The sequence below is a fragment of the Taeniopygia guttata genome, chromosome 3 (genome assembly GCF_048771995.1).
Source record: "Taeniopygia guttata chromosome 3, bTaeGut7.mat, whole genome shotgun sequence".
Taxonomy (NCBI): domain Eukaryota; kingdom Metazoa; phylum Chordata; class Aves; order Passeriformes; family Estrildidae; genus Taeniopygia; species Taeniopygia guttata.
This window is the reverse complement of record NC_133027.1, coordinates 85,367,014-85,393,917: the sequence shown is the minus strand read 5'-3', so window position 1 is coordinate 85,393,917 and position 26,904 is coordinate 85,367,014. Positions and strand designations below refer to the sequence as shown.

Sequence of the window (26,904 nt, the reverse complement as noted above, 5' to 3'; positions counted from 1 at the left end):
CCAGAGACTGTAATGCCCTCTCATTCCAATGCTCTAAACTTGCCACAAAAACCTTTAAAAGGAACTGCCTTGAAAATTTACCTCTGCTGACATTTCTCTTGCCACACTGACAGATACTGCTGACCCAAATTTTGTGAGAAGCAAAGGAAAGAAGCATTGCTGTGAACTAAAGGGGCTGTATTGGTAATAGAACATAAAAGCATAGAAGTCAACACAAAATTATACAAAGCCTAATAACAATACATTGTGCAATTAACATACATAAACACTCCCTTCAGCAAGACCTTCCTCACCCACCCTTCCCAACATAATTCCTCAGCAGGGAAGCAAGTAGCTTGGTGGCTCATGTCTGCCTTCTTGAAGGGAGATTTGAAATTAAGGTTCAGTGCATCAAAAAATAAAAGCAAATTACAACGAGGAACTAGAGACAACTGAGTAAACAAAGTATCCATTCATAAAAGCTAGCCTGCAGACTGACCAGTTTTTTTTGTACCCTCCAAGGCCTACACTGATCCTAGTTTACTTCCTAGTTACTCTTCTGTCTGCTAGCCCACAGGAGTCAAAGCTCTGAGCTGAGGACACAATACTGGAAAGGAGCCTGGCAGAGGGAGCAGCATGCATTGCTGGCACTGGAACAGACTCAAGGCAGTCCACAGAGGTCCTCAGAACTCAAACTGCTGGTTGGTTTAAAAAGCCAACTGTACACAGGCCTGGACACCAGAGGTTGAGGTACTTTATTGCCTACTGGGAGAGATTCCTCCCCATCCCTCATGGAAGTGCCTTTGCCAAGACAAAGCTACTAATGGCACACCTCTTGTTGTTTAGGGGGAAGAGCCACTGTTTCTTTCATACATGTTTTACCAATGTTTGAGAGCAGAGAGGATCTACAGATCAGCCAAGAGGATGCTTCAACAGCCTGCAGTCCTTCAACTGCTTTGACAGACCTGTGTCTAAGTCAAAGTTTCTATGTTTTGCTGCACAGACTTGTTCAAATTATTCATATGGATGTGGAGAAAAAGACATAGTCTAAACAACTGCTATCGATTCTAGAACTGTAGCTTTCCTTAAGGCACAGTTCAGACAAACCCCTAAATCACATTTCTCCCTACTGCAAATTTGTGTTTAAAAACAAACAAAACAAAAAAGAGGACTATCTTGCTGTTTATCCCAAATCATTTGACTATGTGTCATCTTCTGATTTATGTGGAAGACTTGGCAAAGTGCCATGGAAGCCAGAAGTGAAGGTAAAACGTACAACAGAAGCCAACTTTGAGCCTGGCACATAAGTGCATGGAGAAGTCTTGACACAAATGCCATACTGAGAGGAGTTTTCTAGCTGTGTGCCTTCACATCAGATGCAGTTCCAGAGTCAAATGAGATACAGAGGATTTCAAAGCCACTCAAAGTCTGGTAACCTTTCCAGTGGGCACAGTCAGGGTACAGGATTGCTTCTGATTAACTTACATGGTTAAAGTCAAGATATCTTTCTACTGAAGCCCCAAGTCTTTTTAACTAAGTTAGACATTCCCATCATTTCTTCCAGAGACTTCAGCATCCCAGCTTTTCTGTGTCTTCCCTCCCACATCCACTTTCCTCCCTGAAGGTTTAGGTAATAATGTTGAGTACCAAGAATCAAAGCACCTTGGTCTCAGAAGTACCATGAAGCACGTACACCAACCATGGTACATTTTCACAAATTAGCCCCAGGCTGCTGGCTTGGCATCTGTCACTAACCTGGAGAGGGGAAATCCTTGTCACAGCAGCTTGCAGAGGTGTGAGCACATCAGATCTGTGCCAGGAACTGTACTCATCACCTGCATTGGCATTTGTCCAACAGGGAACCATCACATAAGAATTGCTAGTGACTAGCTGAGTGCCTTGATAAACAGAAGCGTTGGAGACACCAACAAGAATATGTAACTTTTGCCCACAGCTCACCAAAGACTTAACATCCTCCACTGGATAGTGTAGCCTTTGACAAGGCCAAGGAGACAGTTGCCAGGAGCAATGCAGGGCCACTTCAGTGTGCTGCTGCCCAGCTCTGCCATCAAAACATCTCTGCTCCTTCTCACACTGCAAGAGAAGCAGAAGCCTGGGGAGTTCTGGCACACACAGAGCTCCACAAACCTTGCTGAATGTTTGAATAGGAGCAAAGAAAGCTGCCAGCCCCTTGGCCTCATGCATGCAGTAGGTCAGCACAAAAGAACATTAGGCCTCAGCTCCAGGAGTCACCTTAGGTACTCTGGCATCAGGTGCTACCTGGGCTGTACTCTTATATACACTACCAGGGTAAAGCCTCATCCTGTCCCTTCTGCATACCACCCTCTGGTTCAATCATCTCCAGGAGTCAGCTCTGGAGAATATCAGGATAGAAGTTGTGGAGCCTTCCCAGTCCCATCAGTCCCTGAAGAATTCAATCTGGGCTCAGCCCCTACCTGCACCCTCAAGAGCGCAGGGTTAGGGGTAGTGTGCTTGGATGAAAGACAGAACAGTCTCCTTTGATAGCTTCTCTGGATCTTGTCTTTTCTGAGAGTCGTGCACTTTGACACCTTCCCCCCACTCCCAGAAGAGGCGGCTGTAATGGCAGACACTGCGGGCAGAGAGAAGAGCAAGATTAGTTTGGCAGAGAAGGGAAAGGAAAACACCTCCACCCCAGCGAGAGATAGTTGCCCTTGCTATGGGAGCCACATAGAAATACTCAGAACAGGTGCCTTAGGCAAGACCAATGCATTCATTCATTCACCTTACAAACTCTACAGCCCTCAGAGTACAGCAACAGGCAAGCCTAAGAGATTTCCATGGAAACAAACTTGTTAATTCTAGCTTCACTCAAATTCAGTTCAGTATTTGCTGGAAGGAGTCAGGTCACTGGGGATAAACCCTACCTCCCTCTAAGTTTCTCAGAGGATGAAACTGTCATTGCAGGCAATGGAAAGACCTTAATGAAGAATTTAGAAAGTCTGCCAGGAGAAGCAACCTAATCCCTCACCACATACCTTCTATAATCAGTAACAGCTGTTCTATGGAGCTTGCACTTCCCAAGGCACAAAAGCAGCTAGGATCATTCCCTATTTCCCCTCATGTGAAATAACTGAGCTCTACTTTGCTGCTGAGAGTTTTGGTCCTACAATGCCATCTCCCACTCCATCAAGCACAGCCCTCCCTCACTGCATCAACAGTCTCAGCCATAATGAAATCAGAGCTGCTAATTACTGCCAACACAGCAGCCTTTAGTTTTGTACAATTAGTGACACTTAATATTCATATCTTATTTAATGCTTCTGTTCTAACAAAGCAGTACTAGCACAGCGACAAGAACACATGTCAGTGTCTAATTATAGACATATTAGTACTCAACTAACCACAACACATCTCTTCTGGAGTCCCACACAAGCACTCCCTCCACCTCCTCAGGCATTCCTGTAGGTTCATGCTGGCCTATTTCAGAGTACATAGGCAGAACTAACCCCACCCTGATACACTGAGGGAAAAAGCATCATGTGCCTCTCCTTTTAAGCCTGTTCTGCCATTCACATGAAGAAAGGCTTAAGGATTCTTGAAAGGTGCTGCTCTAAGACAGGTAAGGACATTCAAAGTGAGAAAATCAGGAGTGCTATTTCATGTCAAGTTCTCATGCAGAGGCACAGTCCTGGGTAATGGTGGTAGTGCAGAACCTCTCTACTGAGGAGCCCTGAGGCATCAGACTTGGGATTTGCAGTACTTGGGTAATGACCTCAGCCTAGTACTCAGTAGATACAGATGGTTTTCAGCAGCCACGATGTTAATGACTGTCCAACGACAAGCCACTCCATCCTTTCCCAAGGAGCTACTGTTCTACTCTCTCACACTCTTTAAAAACAGCTCCTAGCTTCCCACAGGTTATTCCAGAGCCTGGGCTAAATGAACTGGGATTTGCTTTTTAATTAGCAACTTCCAACCAAACACGTTAAATACAGAGGTGCAGAAAACTACAGTTGCTGGGCTCAGTTTCTACTTCCCCACATGCAGGAGGTTCAGTAACTTGTAGTCTGCTGCAGACAGCAGAACGAAGTTGTGGGATGTTTGTTATTCATAGCCATTAATTGCAAAATCCTTGATTCCACATCAACAGTTTCCTGAAAGCCTGAGAAGATGCCAGCTCCTGCAGCACACCCTTCTGGTGACCAGCTGCACTTGCACTGCAAACGACTGCAAGGACACAGCACTGCAGAGCTCCCTTCCAAACACCCAGCGCATGCGCGCACACACAGACACACAGACACACACACACAGAGGCAGACATATACCCTCCATAGCCTCAGCTCTGACTTATACTCACTGAAAGGGTGCAATGGCTTCAGGAGGGAGGTTGTATGTCGCTACTTTGGTCATTTTGTTGAAGAAGAATTTCTTCTTGAATTTTTTGCTATATGCCATTGTCCAGGGATCTAGCAGAGGGGTTACAGGGATCAGGTAGAAAATAAAAGGGAAAAAAATCACAGAAGAAATACACATGCAGTAAAAGCAGGCAGGAGGAATCTATAAAAACAACTGTGATCCTTCCATTACTCCTTTTTCCTTCCTTCCCCCAAGACAACCTGCATCCCAAGCTGTTCTCTATTTCACTGAGGAAAATACCTTCTCCCTCCATTTAGAAGCTGACATTTGAAACAGGGTATTTCCACATCCTATTACTCCGGAAAACATCTTGATGAAAAATTATGATCTCATTAAAAAAAGAAGGTAGTCAGTCATATAAATAAATGGAATTACCCACACGATAGCTAATCAACCCACAACAGAAAAACTTACATATAACACCCTAAACCTCACCCAAATCCAAGCTACTGTCATTACATGCAAACACTTAATCTCTACCCATTTGAATATTGCCATTAATTGTTTACCAAGTTACAAGATGAGTAAGCCTGGTCAGTAGTTTTTACTTGGAGAGACAAAGAAAAGCTGAGAGGGAGTGGGGACTCTCTCCCTACCCTTCATAGTCCGTACGATGTAGAGTCCCATGGGCACAAAATGCCGATCATCTCGGCCAGTGTAGGACAGCCGGGGCATTCCCCCTGAACTCTTGATGACTTTCATCTCTAACCTAAATGTTGAGAGAAGGCAGTGATAGAGTGTTTCTTCCTTTACTGTGCGTATACACACATTGTACCACCTGCCACCCCCTTCTCCAGAATGTCACAGTGAGAACTGACAGCACTGGACAGGACAGGATCAAATCATCACATCCTGAAATATTGAGGTTTTTGCCTACCCACACAGGCCAAGAGAAACCAGTCAGACCTGTCTAGATCAAGCTGCAAATTGAGTGCTGTGGTGAAAAATCTGTGATAAGCTACCATAATTGATCTAAACAGGGTTCCTATTTCAAGTGTCAATTCTTGAACTTTCAAGCCACTGAGAAGCCATTGATACTTCTGCACCCAAACTCAGGCACTATTGGTATTTCAACTGTTATGAAGTGCATTGGCCACATCTATGGCATGAGAATGCAGCAGAATGACGCTCTGATCTCAGGAACAGCAGCCACCCTGAGCTCTAACAGCTCGTTCTCCATGACCCCACTAGCACAGATCAGAACATCCCTCCCATTCCTGTGCACCAGTGACTGATAACCTCAGTGGGCCCTGACGTTTTATTTGCACCAATTGCTTACCTCACAAAAATCTTGTCCATTTCTTCCAATCTGTATACTTCCTTCACGCTGGGAAGAAAAGACAAAAACATTATTTCAAAAAAGAACTGTGCTTTTTTTTCTGCCCAGCTACAGGAAGCAGCCAAATGGTTGATTTTATACAGCATGAGGTAGTCAGGCTCAACTGCAGCTCACCCTTCTCCTCTATCTTATGCTTCAGTGACTAGTTTTTCCTGGCTTGAGAAAACCTGACACCTGCATGTTCATGGCTGGATTGCTGTAAGCAGCAGATAAATATCCTTGCTGCTAAGGAAGCTGTGCATTTTTACCTCAGGTTGACTATACAGAAAAGTAAAAACAGTGAAAGTCAGGTGCTTTTGTTTCCCCATCAGATAAATTGACCAAGGTCAGTCCCAGGTATGTTCGGGCCTCAGTATGCAGGCCTCACAGTAAAATTAACAACCTGATCTTCACCATTACTATCCTCAGAGATGCAATAAACTTGTTAGTTACCCTGAGGTAAAAAGAGATTTTTTTTTTTAAATCAATAATATTCTGAGTCCTCATTCTGTCATTACATCAAACTGGTTTTGTTGTTTTGAGACAGAAAAACAATCAGTAAGTTAAAAAAGCACTGCCTCTGATTGGACACACCAACCACTCATTTCCCACATACTGCTACAAGCATCAGGTTTCAAGGAGCACAACAGGAATACTTTAACACCTTTCCACAAAAGCAGCAAATGACCTCTCTACAATCCATTTCCCCAGCTCTCCTTCTCACTTCACCTTCAGCCTTCCCCAGCATTTTGGGCACCTCCAGTTATTACAAATGTCTTTTTGTCACAAGGCAGAGATTCCACTCATTACCTTTCATTAAGCCATCAAGAAGATCCTTCTCTCCCTTCCTCCAGATTCATTAATTATTTCAGCTTGTGAATGAGAAGCTGTTTTGCCCATAATACCTGACTGATGCCTTCACAGTGATGCTCTTATGCTACACTGCAGTAGAATTAATGAAGAAGAAGGCCAGGAGACAACCAAAGCTGAAGCCCTTTGTCAGGAAATTTCCTGGGGGTTGTAACTAAAGCCTTGTCCTCAGAGATGCTGGTCAGTCCTGCATTTACTAACAGTCAGCATCACTGTACTGCTGCTGACCCTTCAGGGCAGACAAGGACAGAATTATTTGCAATGATTAAGCTCACTGGGTGCTAGACCTACAATCACACATATTTGGAATCAACACCAGCCAATCCACCTATGATGAAAATGTGACTGTGTGACATGTGAAAGGGGGGCTCAACTTCTCCATTAATAATTGTTACTTTAAATATATAAAAAGTTTTTAACCTCTTTCCAAAGAATGTAACAGAACTAAGAACTTCAGCCTGAAACTTAACTGCCCTTCATGTCCTCCAACATACTGACACCAAAGCAAGCAAGGCTGAGGAAAGGAGGCATCACTCACCGGATGGGGTTCATATCTGGCCGGCTGGGTTTAGAAACAGCTTTGACAAATTTATCTGCCAGCAGAATCCTGAATGAACATGGAAAGAGAACCCAGCAATTTAACAAGGCCTTTGGCACAGCAGGTAGGTAACAGCTTCAACAGAGTAAGTGATTTAACAATTCAGGACATGCACACTGCCTAGGCAAATGTGTCTAGCAAGACTTCTTTTCACCCTGCTCTCCCAATTCAGTGCCCAGTGATACTGCCTATTATCCGTTACAAATGAGTCTCCATAGCTTACTCTCTAAGTCCACATGCTGCTGAACACTGATATATTTATCAGGCTATCAGGATTAGCAGAGACATTATGTCCCTGAGGATGGAAATAGAGGGGCTTGTTCCTTCTCTCTCATATTCCTAGAATGGTCAGTTTACCCCAGCCATGCCTGCCTCACCCTACACTAAGAAAAAAGCTAGAGCTGCCCTCGTACACAGAGAAGATACAATTGGAAAAGCCTATATGTACTTCAGTTCAGAGCAGCCTCATTCACAGTTCATCTGTATAGCAGTGTTTCAGCTGAATGCACTTGTCTCCCTGTGCTCAGCATTCTGCTTTTTGTCTAAACACTGTTCCAGTCACGCCTACACATGTACAGAAAAACGCTTATCTGGAATCTACATACCTCTGGTTGAAATGCTGCATTCGAACATCATTGCCATTCAGCACCAAGGCATCAAGGATGTGGATGGCACTGATTTTTCGCTGGGCTTTCCCCTAAGGAGGCCAATACAGAGATTTATTATTCACGCTGTGGCTATTTCAGCCTGTTTTTTGACAGGACATCTCTTCTAGCAAGAAAGCACCTTTCCAGATATTAGAAACACAATTTCCCTGTTGCCAGTTATACAGGAACATGGCATCCTCCAAGAACTAGTGCATCTCAAATACCCAGTTCTGTCTTAGCGGAGGGAGAGTGGGACCACAGCTGCCATCCAACAGCTATCTGTGCCTTATCAAGTATCACAAAGCCCAGCACACTACAGTATCCTTGTCTGAGATGCAAGACAACAGGGAAACTCCCAGGCAGCTGGGATTTTTCACCTTACACTGTAAATATACCATGAGGATCTTCTCCTCATAGTCTCCAGTTACTTCTGAGCAGTTATGTACCCACAGAGCCACAGACACATGAAGTCATGGTGGCAATGTCATGTGCAGCTCCACTTAGAACAGCAACAGAGCAGGTCCAGAGCATTTTCAAAATGATATTGAAAGCTCATATTTCTAGGACTGGACAGAAAGAAGGAACTTAATCCAAAATAGTTACTCTAAAGATCATAAACAAAAAAAAACCCAAACCTTGGACCCAGCACAGATGGAACATTTATTCTGCAGTATCTTACACAGATTAAGTGAAACTTCTGTTTGTAGCAAAATGGTGAGCGAAAGTAGGTTCCTACCTCTCCTTTCAGCTCATGAACAATCTCCACAGAGAGAAGAGTATCTCGTGGCAGCTCAGTTTTCAAATCCAGCTTTGTCCAGCGGTCTGACTGGCGACCACCCCAGGTGTAGATCTGTGATTTCTGTACATAAAGTCAGAGTCAGATTCAGCCAAGGCTTCCTGAGGGCAGGGGTGAAGAAGAGACCTCTAACTGCAGAGCAACCCTCAGAGAATCTTTTTGTCCTAGGCTGTCACAGGCAGTTTCTTTGTCATAAGTTTTAAGGAAGAACCTTAACCTCTACAGCGGAAGAACAAGAACACCAATTCTAATCTACCAGTGACTTTTCACACCCACACAAAGCACCAGATATAGAACACCTTTAAAAGGATAGTGAAGATAATTAGAGACACTAGCAGGAATGCAGGTCTCTGTGTAGGCTGAGATTACAGAAAAAGGGTTAATTAGTGTGAAAGCCAGTGACATCAGGTGAAAGAAACATAAATAACTAGCAGTCTCAGGTACTGTTGATCAGGATTCTTTTAGGCCTTTAGGGACAGGAAAGGACGGGATGAAACTGCAAGGCAGAATAGCACCATTAAAATAAATCAGCAAGACTCCTGGAGTGTTCTTAGCACTTACCCCTAACCCCAAGAGGAACTTTTGCTCACTTCCAGACACCATACACCGGTAATCGAACACCTGGCGAATTTTTTCCAGTGTGCTGGAATTCAGAGGAGTGGGTTTGTAACTGAAGGTATCAATGTCTGTGCCCTAAAAAGCAAAGTATGGAAAAGGCAAGAAAGACACAATACATCAACAGGCAGGTAAACATAATTTCTACATGAAGCAATAATCCAGGACTAGTTTCTTCATCTCTTAATTCCAATATGAAAAAAAGTTATATTTGTATGAAAGGACTCTAGGCAAGCTCTCACCTGAATCAGCTCAAAGAACTTGGACTTGGGATCTGAAGATGAAGGAGCAACACGAGCCTGATCAGGAATCTGAAAACAAATCCAAACAATGGATATTGAGTGTTATTATTTGGCACATTCAAAGGAACATTTCTGGTTTCAATACATGACAGGACATTCTGCCCCTGAAACTCCTGCTCTTGGGATTCGAGATGAAGAAAAGATGTCATGTGGCAAATAAAATGTCTCACGTGTTTTACAAATTTAATGTAGGCATACCACAGCTCACAGAAACCAACCAGCAACTCCAGAAAGATTTAGTCTAAACCTTTGATGTCATGCATGTTTTGATGAAATATCTTTTCATCAAAGACACACCATCAGCCTGTGAAACTAACTGCCATATCTACAGCCCCACTGGAGTCAAAAGCTTAGGAAACAGAAACTGCAGACTCATAAAATAAGACCTTTTAGAGAGCTCTACTGCTTGGGATCTAGGCACCAAGTTCACTCTGTGTAAAATGAAATATTATCAACTGCAAAGAAGCCTGCTCAGTTAAGCCATACACAATAAATCAGGCACATCATGTTTGATTACATAACAGCTTGAAACAGTTTCTGACTTTCCCAAAAGACAAGATATTAAACCTCTATCTAGAAAGTCCTATCTTTACCTTAGCTCCATTCTTGTTTCACTATAGCAAGGACACCTTCACAATTTGCCTGCTTGACACCTTACTTACCCCCCATAGCTGGAGACACTCCTTTCGGATTTCAGCCTGCCGTGGCTCAACCAGTGTTCTAAAGAAAGACAGCAGACTGTTAAGATGCTGAAACCTCCTTGATCTTGCAGCATTAGATATCCCACCTGGTTTGAGAACAACATGAACATAGGGTTGTATGAAAGAGGATGCTGCCTTCCCTCCCCACCCTCCAGTTCCTGTGTTTAGCTTTGTTTCATGGTCTGCATTACTATCAGCCATCACTTCATTCCATGGAAGTACCATTGGGTATAAATATTTTCAATAAGTTATGTATTTGTACAAACTTATGCTAATCTCCAAGAGCTGGGTACACAGCCTTACTTAAGAATAACAGTGAAAACCTGCTGAAGGCCATACAAAAAACAGTGTCAAGGAAGAATCAGCTCTAAGACAATTTCTAACTACCATATTCACTCAACTTTCTATCACATATTATATCTGAATAACACCTGAGCAGAAAAGCCATAGCAGGGAAACATTGCAATGGCTTTAGTTTTATGCAAGAAGTTAACGTCAAACTTCAGGTAATTCTAAATCTGTAACATAGGTATTTTGAATTGCCCCTGGAAAGATGAACAGCTGTGAACTACACTCAGCTTGGATGGTTACTGTTAAATTGAAAATACCAGCTGCAAGTTACTTTTCTGCTTACATTCCTGCTAAGAAGCAAGCTCACTTATGGTAACTGGAAATAATCCAATGCATGGGAGCCTTCTCATCAAGGGGATAACAGACCATCAATTTTCCAGACTGCTCCAGCCACCCACACACTGCAAATAACTCAGGTGGAGACACAAACTGAGCTACCTAAAAGCACTTTTCACTTTCCTGGCTCCAAAGGCCAAGACAAGTACCAGCTCAAATCCACAACTTATTAAACAAGGGCAAAACAATTCATTAACAGTAGGTTAATTCAGTCTTCACCAAAAGGCAGAGGAATATACTCACGTGTCTTGAACAAAGGCACGAATTTTGGCTAGTGCCTTTATCTGAACTTTGCAGTGGCTAAAAGAGAAGAAAAGTTTTAATCAGGGAGCAAATTAATCATCACCAACATTGTTCTACTGTTCAAAACAAGGAAGAGTGCTGAGACAATGGGGAAGCCAGTCTGATTCACAGAGCAATAAGGGATCTTTAGCCAACATAACTCCAACTGACAGGAAGATCACTGAACAAATTAGGCAGTACTTTCTTTTCTACATAGTACTCTGAGATTGAACAGTCACTAAGAATAATACAGCATTTCTGTCTGCACAGGGTCCCCTGCTCTGCTCAGCCTCTCAGGGAGCAAAAGCAGAGCAGTGTGCCAGCATCAACAAGTACTTCCATGAGTGCAGGAAGTTACACCTGAAAGCAATGCTAAATTAACCTGCCTACAGCCAGCAGCCTTCATCACCCATAGTAACTCACTTTTCATTGGATTGGACAATGTAATTGTAGAAATCCTGATTGTCTTTGATCACATTCAGTGGGACGATAAGATTCACATCCACATCAGAATTGCGCAGCTGGTTGAGTCTGATGTTCACTGTGAAGAGGTAATCCCGCACATCTTCAATCCCTGACTTCAGGCCTTTGCATACCACATACCTGACGAGCAAGGCAGAGAGGTCAATTCTTTCACACAGCCAACTTGTCTGCTACACTCCCATTATACGGAGAGCTTCCCAAACCCCAGGAGCTCTTTCCTCCTGAATATCTTTATAAAGATGCAAACCGACTTATCACCGAGTCATTGTACATTTTCTAAGCTCTGGAAAAGCAGGGAAATGCAGCCCTGTGTAAACCCCCCACATATCTCCCTCAAGGAGTAAATCAATTCTGCTAAAACTGACAGGTACAATGAAAACACAGATAATATCTCAGAATTATAGAATGGTTTGGGTCGGAAGAGATCTTAAAGATCATTCAGTACCTTCAAGTATTGGAAGGCCCCAGTTATGTCACCCCTAAGCGTCTCTTTTACAGACTGAACAATCCCAATTCTCAGGCTTTCCTCACAGAAATGTGCTTCATCATTGAAATAATGTGGGTGTTCCTCCTCTGGACTTGGTCCAACAGGTCCATGTCCTCCCTTGTGCTGGGGACCCCAGAGCTGGATGTAGCACTGCAGGATGGGTCTCACCAGAGCAGAGTAGCAGGGCACAGTCCCCTCCCTTATCCTGCTGGCCATGCTGCTTTGGATGCAACCCAGGATACAAGTGGCTTTCTGGGCTGTGAGCACACAGTGCCAGCTCATGTCCAACCTCTCATATATCCTCTGGCTTCACTGAAACCATAGTTGTTTCATGCAGAACAAGATTTGTTACATACCCAGTTACACAGCTTCCTTCTCATAAGAGCAATTTGGCAAATATCATCTTTACCTTGTCTGTAATTTACCAAATATCTAAAATGTTTGCTCCTCCAAGATAGCTGCTAATTGAGCCAGGTCACAAAACTTCCACTAGGCTTACCCAAATCCATCTATCACTGTATTTAGAGTATTGTTTTCTTTAGTAGACCCTGGTGCTCAAGCATCTCACCTCTCCGAGTTAGCAGGGCGGCTAGTCACAGGTTTAAAGATGCAAACTCTCTCAAAGCAGCAATACAGCAGATAAACAAGACCCACGCTGAACGGAGTAAACAGGTCAAAGGTTTTGCAGACAAAATTTCCTCCTGGAAAAAAGAAGAGAAAGTACACCAATGCCAGCAGATTATAAGGAAATAAGGAGATACCGAGCACCTCAATCCTTCTGCAGAACTAGCAACAGAGTTTTTGTGCAATTAAACAGCATCCAGAAGACAGTTATGACGTGTGCCAGCAAGACTTCATGAAACATCTTCCCTGTCTCTGCAGCAAAGAGAGAAAAGCATTCCCTTGGCAAGAATCTAATCTGTATGTAGGCTGTCTCACAAGCAAACCTTCTATCTGCCCCCCATCCTTCCCTTCCAGGCCCAGACTGTGCCCTACAGCCTGGCAGCATGCTATCCCAAAGCCTCCAGGGAAGAGGATCCCTGATATATGCAACAAGGAACCTCAGACTAGAGGAGAAGACTAATAGATGTTACCTAAACAGAACAACTTGACATCTAGAGAGAAAAGAGTCTATGTTCCTCTCTTCTTCAAACAAGATTCACAATTTCCCCAAGCAAAAAGCAGGATTTTTTACAGAACTATCATCTACCCATGCAGGAAATACTTACAGAGCTCTGCCCCTTTTATCACATCACATTTGAGACTACTTCTTAGCAGATCAGGTTCAGAGGGCACAAGATACAAATTTTTATTTTGTAACAATTTGTCTTCTATATCAGTGCCAAAGGCTAACTAAACTCAGTGGAAGACAGGAGCCATCAGAATAAGACACAGTGTAAGGTCCATCATTTAGCAACAATGAGGTGCATCAGTTCTTATCACACAGGTGGCAGATTTAAAGGAGAAAAGCCTTCAGAAGCTAGAGGAAAGAAAGAACTGGATAAACACCTCTTTGCTCCAATCAGCTGGGATATTGAGGAAGTTGGTCCAGCTAGTGCCATAAAACTCAGATAGACTGTCCAGTTATCGCACTTTACCCCAAGACAGCTACATAACCCAACAAATTAAGTGCATTAAAATAATGCATTTTAGCTCATGCTTTTAATCAAATGCTAGACAGACATAGATTCACTTATTTTTCTCACCAGATCTGTTAGCTTTGTGACAACCATCTCAGGACTTATGCATACACATTCAATTCTGTGCAACTCATGTCAGAGCAGACTTCAAGACACTAATAAAAATTGTACAGCAACATTTCCCAGTGCCACCCACACCTTAGAGAAGGAGGAAGATTAATGGACAAAACATACCTGTCCGGACAATGGACAGTGCTGTAAGGAACTGGCAAAGCATGAGTTGTTTGCTTAGGATTTCTTGAAGATTCTCCTGACCCTCCACTGAGAAACCCTGCAAAGTGCATAGCATATGATTAGTATCTCCACAAATCCATTGGTCAAGCAAACGATTCTGAGGAACTAAATCATGGAATCATGATCATTTCTGTTTCTTTAAGGTAAAAGAATCAGCACCATGAATTTTAATGGCAAGGCTTTTAGAATTTCACATTGTAGCTACACGTCATACACCCTATTGTATGCAGACAAAGGTGTCAGGGTTTTTTTTTAGTGCAGGAAGAAAAAGAAATTAACCAACCCCATCAGCCATTAAGAAATGCACTCCCTTGTGATCAGTATTGTCCAAAACAAAATTCTGGAAAGCAGTAATGTTCTCTGATCGAGTGATGTCTCCGTCTCCATCAATTCCACCCTCTCCTAAATTAAAAAAGGAGACAATTAAAAACACATTTGCAAGTACAAACAAAAGATCAGTATGTGCAGATGATCTATTGTATTCAATCAAGATTTAGTCAGAAATTACAAAGACCTTGATAGGCAGAATAAACATTAACAAAGTCCTTTGTTAAAACCACCTAAAAACCAAAGTTAACTACAAAAAACAAAGATGCTTTTTAATTCGGAAAAATTATTCAGATTGAGTGGTCAGGCTGAAACAAGACCATACAATAACCATGCTCAAATTATGAGGTGTACATTAGCTTCAGCAAAAGACAAATGAAGACTATATGACAACATAATATTCTCATCCAAGCAGGAGTGACACATAGCTGAACCTACTGAAAATGTAAGATTCAACTTCACTGAACAGCACACCTATTAAAAGTATGTTATTACAGACAAGGCAAAATTCTTTATATTGTGCATTTTACTAACAAATCAAATCATTCCAAAGAAACATAACAGTCGATTTTCAAACACATTGTAATTTGGGATTTATAAAAGCAACTCCCCCCAAAACACTCTGAACAAGTTTATAAAGGGAGTAGGGAAAAGGACATAGGGTTTGTGCACAAATACTCATACAGTTTTCCCATGCAGCTCTTTAAAATTTAGAGAGCTACACTGTCCCCCAGCTGGTGTTTTAGAAAGCTGACCTAAGGTATATTCTTGTGCTTTAAGGAAGCTTGAACTTTTATTTGGTATTAGACCTTGTAAATCTTCTACAACTACAGATGCTATTACCTCAGCTGGAGGACTAGAAAGCAGAAGTGATCAGGATGCATGATACAGTTTTGATAACTGAACTGTTCATTAACCATCCTGTCAATAAGTGAAGTGACACTGGAATTTGTTACCATTCTTCACAACAGAAATATCATGGCAGGCTACTTCCTTCCCATCAGTGGAACACACCTCACTAGATTTTATAGCATAACAGAAAGGGATCAAGAAAATTAATCAAAAACATTGGGCTATTAATTTCTCCAGGTATCTCCTCTCCATAACACCAGTTTGCTGTGAACTAAGAAGATCCAAACACTGCAACCATTAGAACAAGGTGTTTATCTGCCTTGCTGCCCTTGCCATGAACCTTCACTTTAACCAAGATCTAATCCTTAAGTGCTACTAACCACTCTCTAAGAGCTCATAGTCAGGTGTCAAGAGTGGCAGCCGACAAGAGTCAGTGGTGGAGAGAAAAAAAAACATACAAGGTACAACCATAGAAAAGCAAACCCTCTACAGAACAGCCACTTTCCAGTTTCTTTTATGTAGTCTTAAATAAGAAGCACGAATACTAGCAACCCTTGGATTTTTCCTCCTAGTCCTAAAGGCAAGGTAGATAGAGGGCTCAAACACATCATCAAGATTAACAAGTTACAATGCATGAGATGAGATGCAGCAATTGTCTGTGTACACCTGTATAGTCTGTCTCAAAGCAAGGTAAAACATGTTAACAAACCTCCTCGGATTAAGCAGCTCATTTAGTCACAGTGATTCAGATACAGCCTCTAGCCCAAATCTGTTTTATCTTTATTAAATTGATCCTACAATCAATTATGAGAGTACAGCTAGGAAGATCTGATACAGAAACATGCTGCCAGTCGGGTAAATAAGGTTTCCATCTCTGGCTCTGCTAGTAGACCTTTCGGCACATCGGGAGGCTGGAGCACCTTTCCCATAAGGATAGACTGAGAACACCGAGGCTGCTTAGCCTAGAGAAGAGAAGGCTCTAGGGAGTCTAGGCACCCTTCAGTACATAAAGTGGGCTACAGTAAAGATGGGAAGGGACTTTTTATCAGGGAATATAGTGATAGAATAATGTATAATGGCTTTCAACTGAAAGAGGGTACGTTTAAAATAGACATTAACAAGAAATTCTTTACTCAGAGTGATGAGTCACTGGGACACATGGCCTGGACAAGTTTTGGATGCCCAATCTCTGTTCATGGCCAGCTTGGATAGGACTTTGAGCAATTTGGTCTCATGGAGGTTATCCCTGATCACAGTAGGGGAGTTGGTGCTGGATGATTTTTAAGGTCCCTTTCAATCCACACAATTCTATAATTCTATGGTAAGTCATCTCATTCACCATGTTTCAGGCTGAGATCAGTGACGTGAGATAAATATTGCCAAGCAATCTTTAAGCACTCTGTAATGTTCAGATAAGCAAAGTACTCAAATATCAACTGTTACAATGAAACATATTCTCAGGCCAGACTGGAAATAAAGGCAAATTACTTGAAAAAATGAAAATGACTTGTCAGAAAAATTACTTGATATGCAAGCTCACCAATCTCAACCCTTTTCTCCAATGACAGCTGCCTTCTACCTTGTAAAATGGTACCCTAGGCTTCTCTTAGATCCCCTTGCTGGTATCAATACCAGCCCTGTCATTAATACAGAGGCTGCAGCATAAGCAAAAACCTCAGGTAACACTCATGGGTGCACTACATACCATAATAAGGTTCAAAGAGCTCACTGGAAGCAGAATAGAAGTCCTCCAGTTTAAAATCATTTGGTCCTTTCAAGGTCATGCCAAATCCTTTCGCATGCCACTTCCGCCTCCACAAGACATATTCAGAGAAGCCTCCGGGACCAGCACACACATCAGCAAAGTAAAGCAGCTCTGCATCACACTCCTTTATCAAAGGCACCTGCAAAAGGAAACTGAGGAAATTCTACTGACCCATAATAGCTCCTGTCAGTCATACCACATACACTATAAACTACACTGTTCAGAGGAATCTTTCAAGGGCCTGTTTTCCCAGCTAGTATCCTAAAGATTGTCCTTTCTTCCCACCTTCCACATTCTCTGACAAAGCACTGCTGTTTGAAAGTTAGAGGAACTCACCCCTTGGCAGTCCTTAGGGTTTGTAAACATGTAGTCAAAGACATGGTCCATATTTGCCATCTTCATTGCAGCCCTGTGAACACATAAACAGGACCTTGTTAAGTTTCATCCTTGGCTCCCACAGCTGAAAATGGATATACATGGGAAAGGGACTACAGTACCAGACACTGTGCAAACCTATTCAGAAAGAAAGCTCCACGGATCATCTCATAGGGGTTAGACCTTGTTCGGGCTCGACGCATTTCTTCTCCATCCAGCTCATCAAATACACTCTGCACAAACAGAAACAAAGCTCATCAGTTGGACCTGGCACAGGCTGGAGGGTTAGGTAGGCATCAGCATTACCTATCTTCTTTCTCCTCTCTCCTTAGACAGTAAACTCCATGCAGGATTTGGTTCACCAATACAAAATGCTTTTCTGTCTCATAATGATATTTACTCTTATTCTAAGCCGCCTCAGCTCTTAAGCAAATTTAATAACACTGACAAATTCTGTACTGATAGCTCCAGAGCATGATAATATGGTTAGCCACCTCAAAAGCAGTCCCAGCCTAAAGTATTTCTTTCACATATACACACACACACACACTACTGAAGTATACAAGGGCATGATAAAATCTAGGAGGGAAGACTGAACAGACAAGAAAAGAAGGGGAGCTCATTTCCTTAGTTTAGTCAAGCCTTCAGCCTTTCAGTCAGACGAAGGGCAGTGACTGCTTTACATCATCTCCGAGATGGTTTTGGCTGGGCTAGAGTTAATTTGTTTCACAGTAGTAGTTTCATATTAGCTAGTAAGATACATTTTGGATTTGAGATGGAAACAGTGTTGATAACATAGAGAAGTTTTTGTTACTTCTGAGCAACATTTGAACAGTATTAAGACCTTTTCTGATCCTCATACCACCGTGCCAGCAAGTAGGTAGGGAATGCATTCCTGTGGAGCCTGGAGGGGACATAGCTGGGACGGGTGATCCCAACTGTTCAAACAGATATTCCATACCATACCCCATAATGCTCAGTATATAAAGCTGGGGGAAGAAGGAGGAAGCCGAGGGCATTCAGAGTTATGGGTTTTGTCTTCCCAAATAACCCTTGCATGTGATGGAGACCTGCTCTCCTGAATATAGATGGCTGAACACCTTGCCCATGGCAAGCAGTGAATTAATTCCTTTAATTAATTCCTTGTTTTACTTTCCTTCCACTGAGTGGCTTTTGCTTTACTGTTAAATTTCCTTTATCTAAACCTATGACTTTTCTTCACTTTTACCCTTCCCATGCTCTCCCCAATCCTGCTGGTGGGAGAATGGGTGAGCAGCTGCAGGAGGCTTAGTTGCCAGCTGGAGTTAAATCAAGAAAATCTCCTAGAAGGTTCAGATTCAAAACAGGCTGCTGAATAGATAGCAAAAAACACAATGCTAGGTCATCCCAGTGATTTCGAGGTGACAGAGTACATTCTGAGCTCTTGTCAATTACCTAACTACTCAATCTTCTTTAATTATTTTCACTTCCTTCCCCAAAATTTCAGTCCCTCTCCAAAAAGGGGGCTCACCTTGCACTGCAGGACATTATGTAAAAGTTCTTCATTACAGAACTCTGTTTCATCTTCAATCACCAACTTCCTCTGCAACAGAACAAGAGCACAGGGAGCAATTAGCAAGCATGATATTGTCATTTCAGAATGAAGCACGTACCAATAGTGGATAAAGGCTGCCAATCACACACTAGGCTGTATTAGCAAAAGTGTGGCAATAAGGCTGAGGATTTTTCTCCCATGTTAGACACCTTGAGATCACATATGAAATACTGTATCCAGTTTAAGCACTCCCTAGTATAAGAATGGACACACCGGAACAAAAGCAGCAAAAGGGCCACCAAAATGACAAGGGTCAAAAAGTACCTGGTGTATGAGAAAAAGGTGAGAACAGTTTGTTCAGAATGCAGAAAGGGAGATCCTATTGCTGTACCTAACAATGGGAAAAGTCCCTAACAGGAGGCAGAAAAGATTCACCTAAGTTCCTGGAGATCTACAGCAACATGACAAGAAACAATGGACAAAAGCCACATTAAAAAATGCTAATTAGCCATATGTAAATTTTCTTTTGTTAACTGGGTTGTCAAACACTGAACAGATGCCCAAACAGACTGTGAAGCTTCCATCCTTGAAAATACTCAAAACTCCATTAAACAAGGCCTTGAGCAACCTGATTGGATATAGCTGCTCTAAACAGAAAGCTAAACTAGCAACCTCAAGAGGTTGTTGACAGTTCATGCTATTCTACAGCTCTTTGACATGGCAACTCTCCCAGGCTCAGTACTCCTGCTTTGTCTTAGGCTGGTAAGTACCAAGATATAAAAAATTACCTTCCCCACAGTCATCCACTCCTTCAGCACCTGAGCATCTGGGATCTCCGTGGTACTCTCAGGGCACCAGTCCACCTTCTCATAGGCACTAGGCTGCAAACACAAGTCATGGGAAGAGTCAAAGATGCTTTTACTAGAAAAATATGAAAATTAATTGGTCCCCAAAAGTTTGCCCCCAATGCTAGCATAAGGGGTAATGCCATGACTTCAGTGCCAACTGTAGAGTTTTTTCCTCCTGAAGCGTCTTATTTATTTTTAAAATCAAAAACAACCTCAAACACCTCCACCATAAAAAAACCCCAAAAAACTCACCATGTTCCCCTTTATTATAGTCTTATAATCAAGGCAAATCAGAAGTCTAGTACTCAAAGTACAGTTTAGAGACACTGGAAAAGAGACTGCCAAGAAAGAATGTGTAAAGTGTGGGTTTTTCTCCCAGTTTTTGCTGAAGACAACAAGAGAAATGGGACTTAAAACATAAAGTACTTACCTCTGGCTCATCCTGCCAATCAATATTGAGCTCCCCATCAAATCCTTTGAGGGTCAGGCCAAGGCCTCTCCTTCCCTTCTGATTGGAGGCCTCAACAATATCTTTCCTGCCTTGCCCATATTTTCCCAGACCTTCTCCTTCCCGGAAGCCCATCTTGGCCTATAAAGGGAGCAAAGGGAGCACTCTGAGGTGAGTGGACTTGAGTTTATGTACTACTGCTAAGGTCAAAGAGTAGTACAGAAAATGGCACATCCCTCTGAAGTGACTTGAAGGCATTGAGCATTTTTAATCTCGATTGTAGCTTTCAGGACATTCAAGTGAGTTCACTTCATTGAGGCAGGATACAAAAAAACTAGATCTGAAGAATGATGTTTGAGATGACAGCAAATTACAAAAGGTTCAGTAATGTGGAAAGAGCCTGCTCAGAGAGAAAAGTAGTGAGGAGCCTGGAGCCATTCATCTCAGGGTTCAGTAAGTATGGACACTTCATAAAAAAGATGCTGCTAAAGGAAAAAATTCATGCTGTGATGAAATTTGTTGTGAACATGCATTCATGTGCATTTCAAATACCAAACACATATACATCTCTTTGGTTAAAAGGACTATGTTCATTATCTGCTAGTTTTTCAGGCTTTCCTCTCAGTAAATTTTAGCAGTAAGAGAACAATAACAAAAACTGGGGATGCAGTCAGTTTCATGTATGCACAAGACAGTAAGGAAATAAAAGACAGAGAACCGTGCTACAAAGAGAATCAGAATTAAAGTATTTTTTGTAACAAACTAGTCTTTTCACTTTGTTCTCATCAGTTCTTAATAGTTTGGCCCAAAACTATTTTGACCTACCATAAGCTTTTGGGAGACACTATTATACATTGAGTAGCGAGATGAAGTACCCTCCACAAGAGAGTCTTGTTTGAACTCATTGCTGAAGACTGGTCTTTTTTCATCGCTCTCACTCTCAGACCCACTGGAAGACTCTGAAAACAAACAAAAAAATGAGAATGAAAATAAAAATAAAATGGAAGAAAGACATCTCAGTAATCACATTAGAATACAGTGAGACTCATTAAATACTCTGAACACATACACATAGAGGACACTTCGGTATCTCAAATGTGTTACACAAAGCGTGTAGGTGTAATTTAACACACCCTGTGCAACCAACACTTGGTTGTCTTTCTTGTTGCCTCAGGGACACAAACAACCTCTCTGACCCCATGGATTCCAGGCCCCACAAAGGGCTGAGCAAACCCCATCACACAGCAGAGCAGCCACAGGAATAGTACTGTGGTGTGCCTGACCTTTGCAATGATCCTGAGGAACTGAGAAGATCCACAGGGATTCTCTCCTGTGCATAGTGACAATTACACCTTGATAAAACATACTGAATTTTCTTCCATATCCTATCTAACTACAAGTGTAAATCCATCCCTAACTTAGCCAAAAACTCACATCAAGTACACAGGGATCTACCAAGTGGCCAACACTGCAGAAATAAGAGTAAAGCTAAATTTATTATACTTCAATTAAACCCCCACTATCCAGTTAAATAACAAGGATCCCTAGGTTCACTACAGCAAGTGAGAGAGTTTTTCACATCTAGAGTTTACAGATACATACAAACTCCAGTGAAAGATAAGGTCAGAGAACACCAATCTTCTTTAAAATACCTTGAGAAAGGTTTGAGGAAGAACTTAAGTCAATGGTTCAATCAAGGTAATATCAACATACATAGCAAGCACTCAAAGTAAACCTTCCACACCAGAACCTTCATGGGCATCAAATAATAAAGCTCTGTCTGTGCCTAGTTCCACCTTGGGATCTAATTGATAAGAACCTAGGCCTGTATGAGCTGCATAATCCTCAGTGCTGCTCTCCAGCTGTGAGATGCCCAAACCTACTTGCTCCAGGCAGGATGTAACTGGGATCTGGGCAGGAATCATGGTAGTCTCATTTGTCTCAGTGTGCTCTGCATCAGCTGGGTGCCCAGGGAGGACCTACAATCCAATGAGTCTTTCTGTTTTTCCTGGGGTAATATCACTATGAGGATGAAGCAGTGGTACAAGTTTCTTACTATAGCTAATTCATACAAACTATAGGAGCAGCAATCCACAGCAAGCACAGCCTTGCTCTGTGTTGGCTCTCTGCCTCTTGAGCTCCCTTGTTTGCCCAGTGCTAGAAATCATTTTGTGCTGTTTTGTACAAATATGGGAAGTTGAACTACAAAAGTTGTCCAGACATAAACCAGGAGATTGTTAGCAGAGTTTATCTTTTTCTGTTTAGCTCTTAAGAAGGAGTAATTTAGCTCCACAGATGTGTTTAAAAACCCAAAAGTATTATAATACTTAAAAAGAAGGATTGAACTTTTCTTAGATTTGTCTAATTTAAGCAAAAACACAGACTATTTCTCTCTCAACTCACAGATCTGTTATTTTCCTGTTTGGAAAACTAAGCATCAGTGAAGTAACAGGAAATAACTGAAAAATCAACAAAAAAAAAAAAACGTATTACAAGAAAGTGAAGTAAAAATGAAAGACAGCACCGTAAAATATACAACTGTAGTTAAAACACTTTCATTGTGTCCCCAGTGATTGTTGCTGAGCAGTTTTTAAGATTCAGGACTTGTGTCCCCACATTACTACACTAGAGTTTTACAGTATCAACATTTGGGGCTTCCAGCTCCAGACAAGGAAGGCTATGATTCACCTGTGTTTGCAACATTCTATACCCTTCTTGATTTTCAAACATCTATCACACAAGATATATTTCTGTTTCTTTCACAAAGCTTTTACCTAAGAACACACAAAGGATTTTTGCTTTAGGGTCAGTTACCGCTTTCTGCTTCTTTGGTACATAGCTTCAGTTAACTTTGCTACCTGCTTTTTAACTCTTTGCTACCTGTCTTATTTTATAGAGACTCATAAAATGCCTTAAACACAATTACCTACTGCATAAGTTCCAATGGAGTCCCTTTACAACTCTTCTTGTTTTTTAGATTTGCTAAGCCATGCTCAGCTGAGATTAAATCTCAAATCAATTCTTTCCCCAACCTCCCTTCTTTCATTAGAAACCAAAATGGGTGTAATAGACTAATAAACAATTAACTCTACCCAAAATATTGTCCTTGAGCTGTACCAATTTGTTTCTTAAACACTAAGGCTTACAGCCTATTTCAATTCATATATAAACTCAATAATTAAAAGGGAGGAAAGAAAAAGAAAAAAATCATCAGTTTGAATTTTTTAGCTCAGCCCTGAGTGCACAGAGCATTCCCTACCCCAGCTCGCACATTCTGCACCTCTGGCCTCCTCAGACAGGTACACACACTATACCTGCAACTACAGCTACTCCCACACACACTCACTTCCATTTTCACAAGAGAAGGCTTCTTTATGTGTTCAGGCACTTGAAACACTTCATGACCATGGGCAATCCTAAGACTCTGACATAGCAGGCATGACAGTGAGGCAACGTGAAGTACCATCTTGGGAAAGTTTAGTGTCCCACAACAGCCATACCAATTGTGCAGGTCATATGCCTCATCTGTGGTATATCCCAACTCCAGGTGAGAAAGCACACTCCAAGAAAAAGTAGGCAATTAGTTAACTCTGAAAGAGATCTTTCTGACAACAAACACCTGTGAGCTTTCACAACTCTGTCCCCTGGCAAAATCACACTGAGCCAGCATAAGAGATGGTCCTACAAAGTAAAAGCTCCAACCAACTGATCCCTTTGTATTCATCTAAATTTCTCCCATCTGCAGAAATACGGTAAGACTAATGACTTCTTTCTCTTCCTTTTCAAACAAAAATATGATTATGATGCTTCTTTATGGTGTAACACCCACAACACCTCAGTACTGAGTTTCCAAACCAGAAATAACTGCTGAGACTGAAAAGATCAATATGACAAGAATGATTAGAGCTTTGGATCATGCATGTCACCTACCTCAAATCCAGTTTTCTACATCTGAACTCATATAATTCCCAGATTAAAAAGTTTACATAAGATTTATAAAAAGCCTAAAATAATTCACACCAATCCAAGGTTATGAAAATAAATAATGTAGCTTTTATCCTAAAGAGAGTATATCCTTGAAATTCAGGCTATCAATTAGGATTCAGGAGATGCAGGTTCAATTCCTGGTTATTATTTATATCCCCTGCAGCAGCACATTCCAGATCTCCAACTTTACCTTGAGTAGTATGATTACTAAATTGATTCTCATCATCTGAAGTAGAACTGAGGGTTAATCCCAAGTCTTCTATCCTCTTCTTCTGCTTATTTTGGGGGCTGCTAAATTCAGGTTCAGTCCTTCTCTTCATGTTTTCCTGTATGAGCTGTATAACGCTGAAAGAAGAAGATCACACTTGGCAAACATTAAGCATAACTTTCTGTAATGCACAGCAGCATGGTAGCATAGATCACGTCATGATGTTCAGTATTAGTATCAGTATTATTCTCAACATAAATGTCTTTAGGTTAAAGTCTTGGCTTCTTTTGAATTTGCCTTTGTAAACATCTAGTCTTAACTAATCAAATGGGAAACTGATATAGAAATTTCCCTATAACTGATGAATTTCAAATCTCTTCTACAACCTACTTATCCCCAAATGCAAGTAGATCAAGTTACCCAGATGTAGACTGTTCAATAACTTAAATATATGGGAGCTCATTACTACTACTGAATTGAAGATTCATTTTATCCAAACACATTGAAAAAATGTCAGATCCATCTAATGGAGAATATGCAAGGTGGAACCAATTCCTCACAAGACTCCAAACAACTCTGACCTCACCTCTGCGAATCTTAATAAAGGAGCTTTTCTGCATGACTTTTATAACAGAACTTTATTAAATATATGTGCTCAAGTTGTGCATGCAGTTGTGTTTTTCACCAGGAATCACTGGCAAAATATCCAGTTTCTGGATGTGGCTGATAAATTTGCATAAGCTCAGAGAAAGGTCTAATGCTTAAGATGGAGTTAACAGAAGCCAGCTTGGAAGGCTTGCAGAAGACAAGAAGCAAGGAAAGGGAAAAATTTAAAGGCAAAATGTTTTAGCAGACCAGCTAAAACCTCCCTGCAACTGCAAAAAAAAAAAAAAAAATAAAAGAAACTGTAACTTGATTAGTGTTTCCTATACTACATAGAATTGTTGGGCTATAAAAGATACCCCAGGTCACCAGTTCAAACCTTTGGTTATCAAACTTATTTCCACAAACACACACAAGGCAGCTTAAGGCTAAATCCTTTCTTTATCCCCACAACTCTGACTGCAAAATGATCCCACAACCTCACTGCACTATGGCTAAGAAATCTTTTCCCTTATACCAGAAGTTCTATTACAGACAACTAACCTTTATCTGCTCTTGCCTCACTTTAGGGTTTTGGTTTTTTACGCTTTATCTCTAAGAAACCAGCCATTTTATATTTCTTCTGAGAGAGCCAAATGAGACCAACACTCTTAGCTCACTCCTACCAGCCCCCTATCAAGACCCCCACCCTCCAAACCCAACTAAGGGTCCCTCAGCACACCTGACTTCCCAACAAATTTCAAACCATGCAAACTTAGGGGCAAGTTTGCCGGTCCCTCAGGAGTCCTGCAGCTGCGAGGGAAAGTCCTAAAGCCCCCTTGCACCGCACCACCGGCCTCTCACAGAATCATTTAGGTTGGAAAAGACCTCTGAGGTCATCGAATCCAACCCATGAGTGAATACCACCATGGGAACTAGACAATGGCACTAAGTGCCATGTCTAGTCTTTCCTTGAACGCCTCCAGAGATGGTGATTCTACCACTTCCCTGGGCTATCCACTCCAACGCCTCATCACCTCTTCTGTAGAGAAATTCCTCCTGATGTCCAGTCTAAATCTCCCCTGGCAAAGCCTGAGGCTGTGTCCTCTTGTCCTGGGAGCAGGGGACAATCCCTGCTGGTTACACCCTCCTTTCGAGGGTTGCAGAGAGCGATAAGGTCTCCCCTGAGCCTAATCTTCTCCAGGCTAAACATCCCCAGGTCCCTCAGCCTGTATCCTCACAGTACTTACCCTCCAAACCCTTCACCAGCTTCGCTGCCCTTCTCTGCCTCTCACCCCGTCACGCCGCCCGCCGCGCAGCCCCCGGTGGCAGAGGCCGAGCCGAGACCTGCCCGCAGGCGGAGGGCGGGCAGCGGGGAGACGGCCGGAGCCGCCGGCGGCCGCGCCCCGCGCTGACCCGCACACGACCGGGGTCGGCGGACAGCGCCGTGCTGGAGCGGGCGGCACTCGCGGCAGAAGCGGGGCAGGCGGCGGGCTCCGAAGGGCTCGCAGAGCGCGAGGTCGCTGCCGCCGCCGCTTTCGTTTCCGCGCTCCGACGCGGCGCCGGCGCCGCCCCCGGCCCGCCCCTCGCACGGGGCCTCGGCGGCCGCCGGCGCGTGGCAGTGACGCACCGCCTCACGGGCCGGACCCCGGGCAGCCCCGCCCGGGCGGAAAACACCGCTTAATAATTTGTAAATATACGGATATAAAAATGTTTATCGATCGTGTAGCGTAGCGGAAGGTAGGAGTGTTTTTAGGCTGGAGAAGAGGAGGCTCAGGGGTGACCTTATCGCTCTCTACAGCTCCCAGAAGGAGTCGTAGCCAAGCGGGGATCGGCCTCCTCCCCCCAGCAAGCACTGCCAGGACGAGAGGGCACAACCTC

At 42.5% G+C, this 26,904-nt stretch overlaps 1 protein-coding gene across 3 annotated transcripts; it reads right to left on the bottom strand.

Moving 5' to 3' along the window:
• Nucleotides 1-160: 160 nt before the first annotated feature.
• Nucleotides 161-26,904, bottom strand: CMTR1 (cap methyltransferase 1). 3 transcript variants are annotated; one of them, XM_002187107.7, is made up of 24 exons: nt 26,274-26,901; nt 24,424-24,578; nt 21,072-21,205; nt 20,229-20,387; nt 19,739-19,831; nt 18,927-18,998; nt 17,555-17,649; nt 17,378-17,450; nt 16,982-17,180; nt 14,381-14,499; nt 14,038-14,134; nt 12,732-12,864; nt 11,617-11,796; nt 11,155-11,211; nt 10,186-10,243; nt 9,464-9,532; nt 9,168-9,299; nt 8,547-8,669; nt 7,769-7,860; nt 7,104-7,172; nt 5,657-5,704; nt 4,974-5,086; nt 4,319-4,427; nt 161-2,590 (listed from the first exon to the last, which is right to left on the bottom strand). In XM_002187107.7, the coding sequence occupies exons 2-24, from the start codon at nt 24,551-24,553 to the stop codon at nt 2,458-2,460; spliced, it is 2,487 nt and encodes an 828-aa protein (XP_002187143.2). In that variant the 5' UTR covers nt 24,554-24,578; nt 26,274-26,901; the 3' UTR covers nt 161-2,457. The 3 variants fall into 3 exon arrangements, 2 of the variants coding, with proteins under 2 accessions (XP_002187143.2, XP_032603273.2); XM_032747382.3 differs by lacking the exon at nt 26,274-26,901 and having other exon boundaries at nt 24,424-24,594; XR_004367388.3 differs by lacking the exon at nt 4,974-5,086 and having other exon boundaries at nt 2,498-2,590; nt 26,274-26,904.

What these genes read in the sequence shown, in the direction of transcription:
- CMTR1 (XM_002187107.7), bottom strand. Translation starts at nt 24,553, where the DNA reads ATGAAGAGAAGGACTGAACCTGAATTTAGCAGCCCCCAAAATAAGCAG. An exon ending in GTGTCTCCCAAAAGCTTATG is followed by an intron (nt 20,388 to 21,071) that starts GTAGGTCAAAAT and finishes CTCCCTTTATAG; the next exon opens with GCCAAGATGGGCTTCCGGGA. An exon ending in AGTTCTTTGAGCTGATTCAG is followed by an intron (nt 9,300 to 9,463) that starts GTGAGAGCTTGC and finishes TTTGCTTTTTAG; the next exon opens with GGCACAGACATTGATACCTT.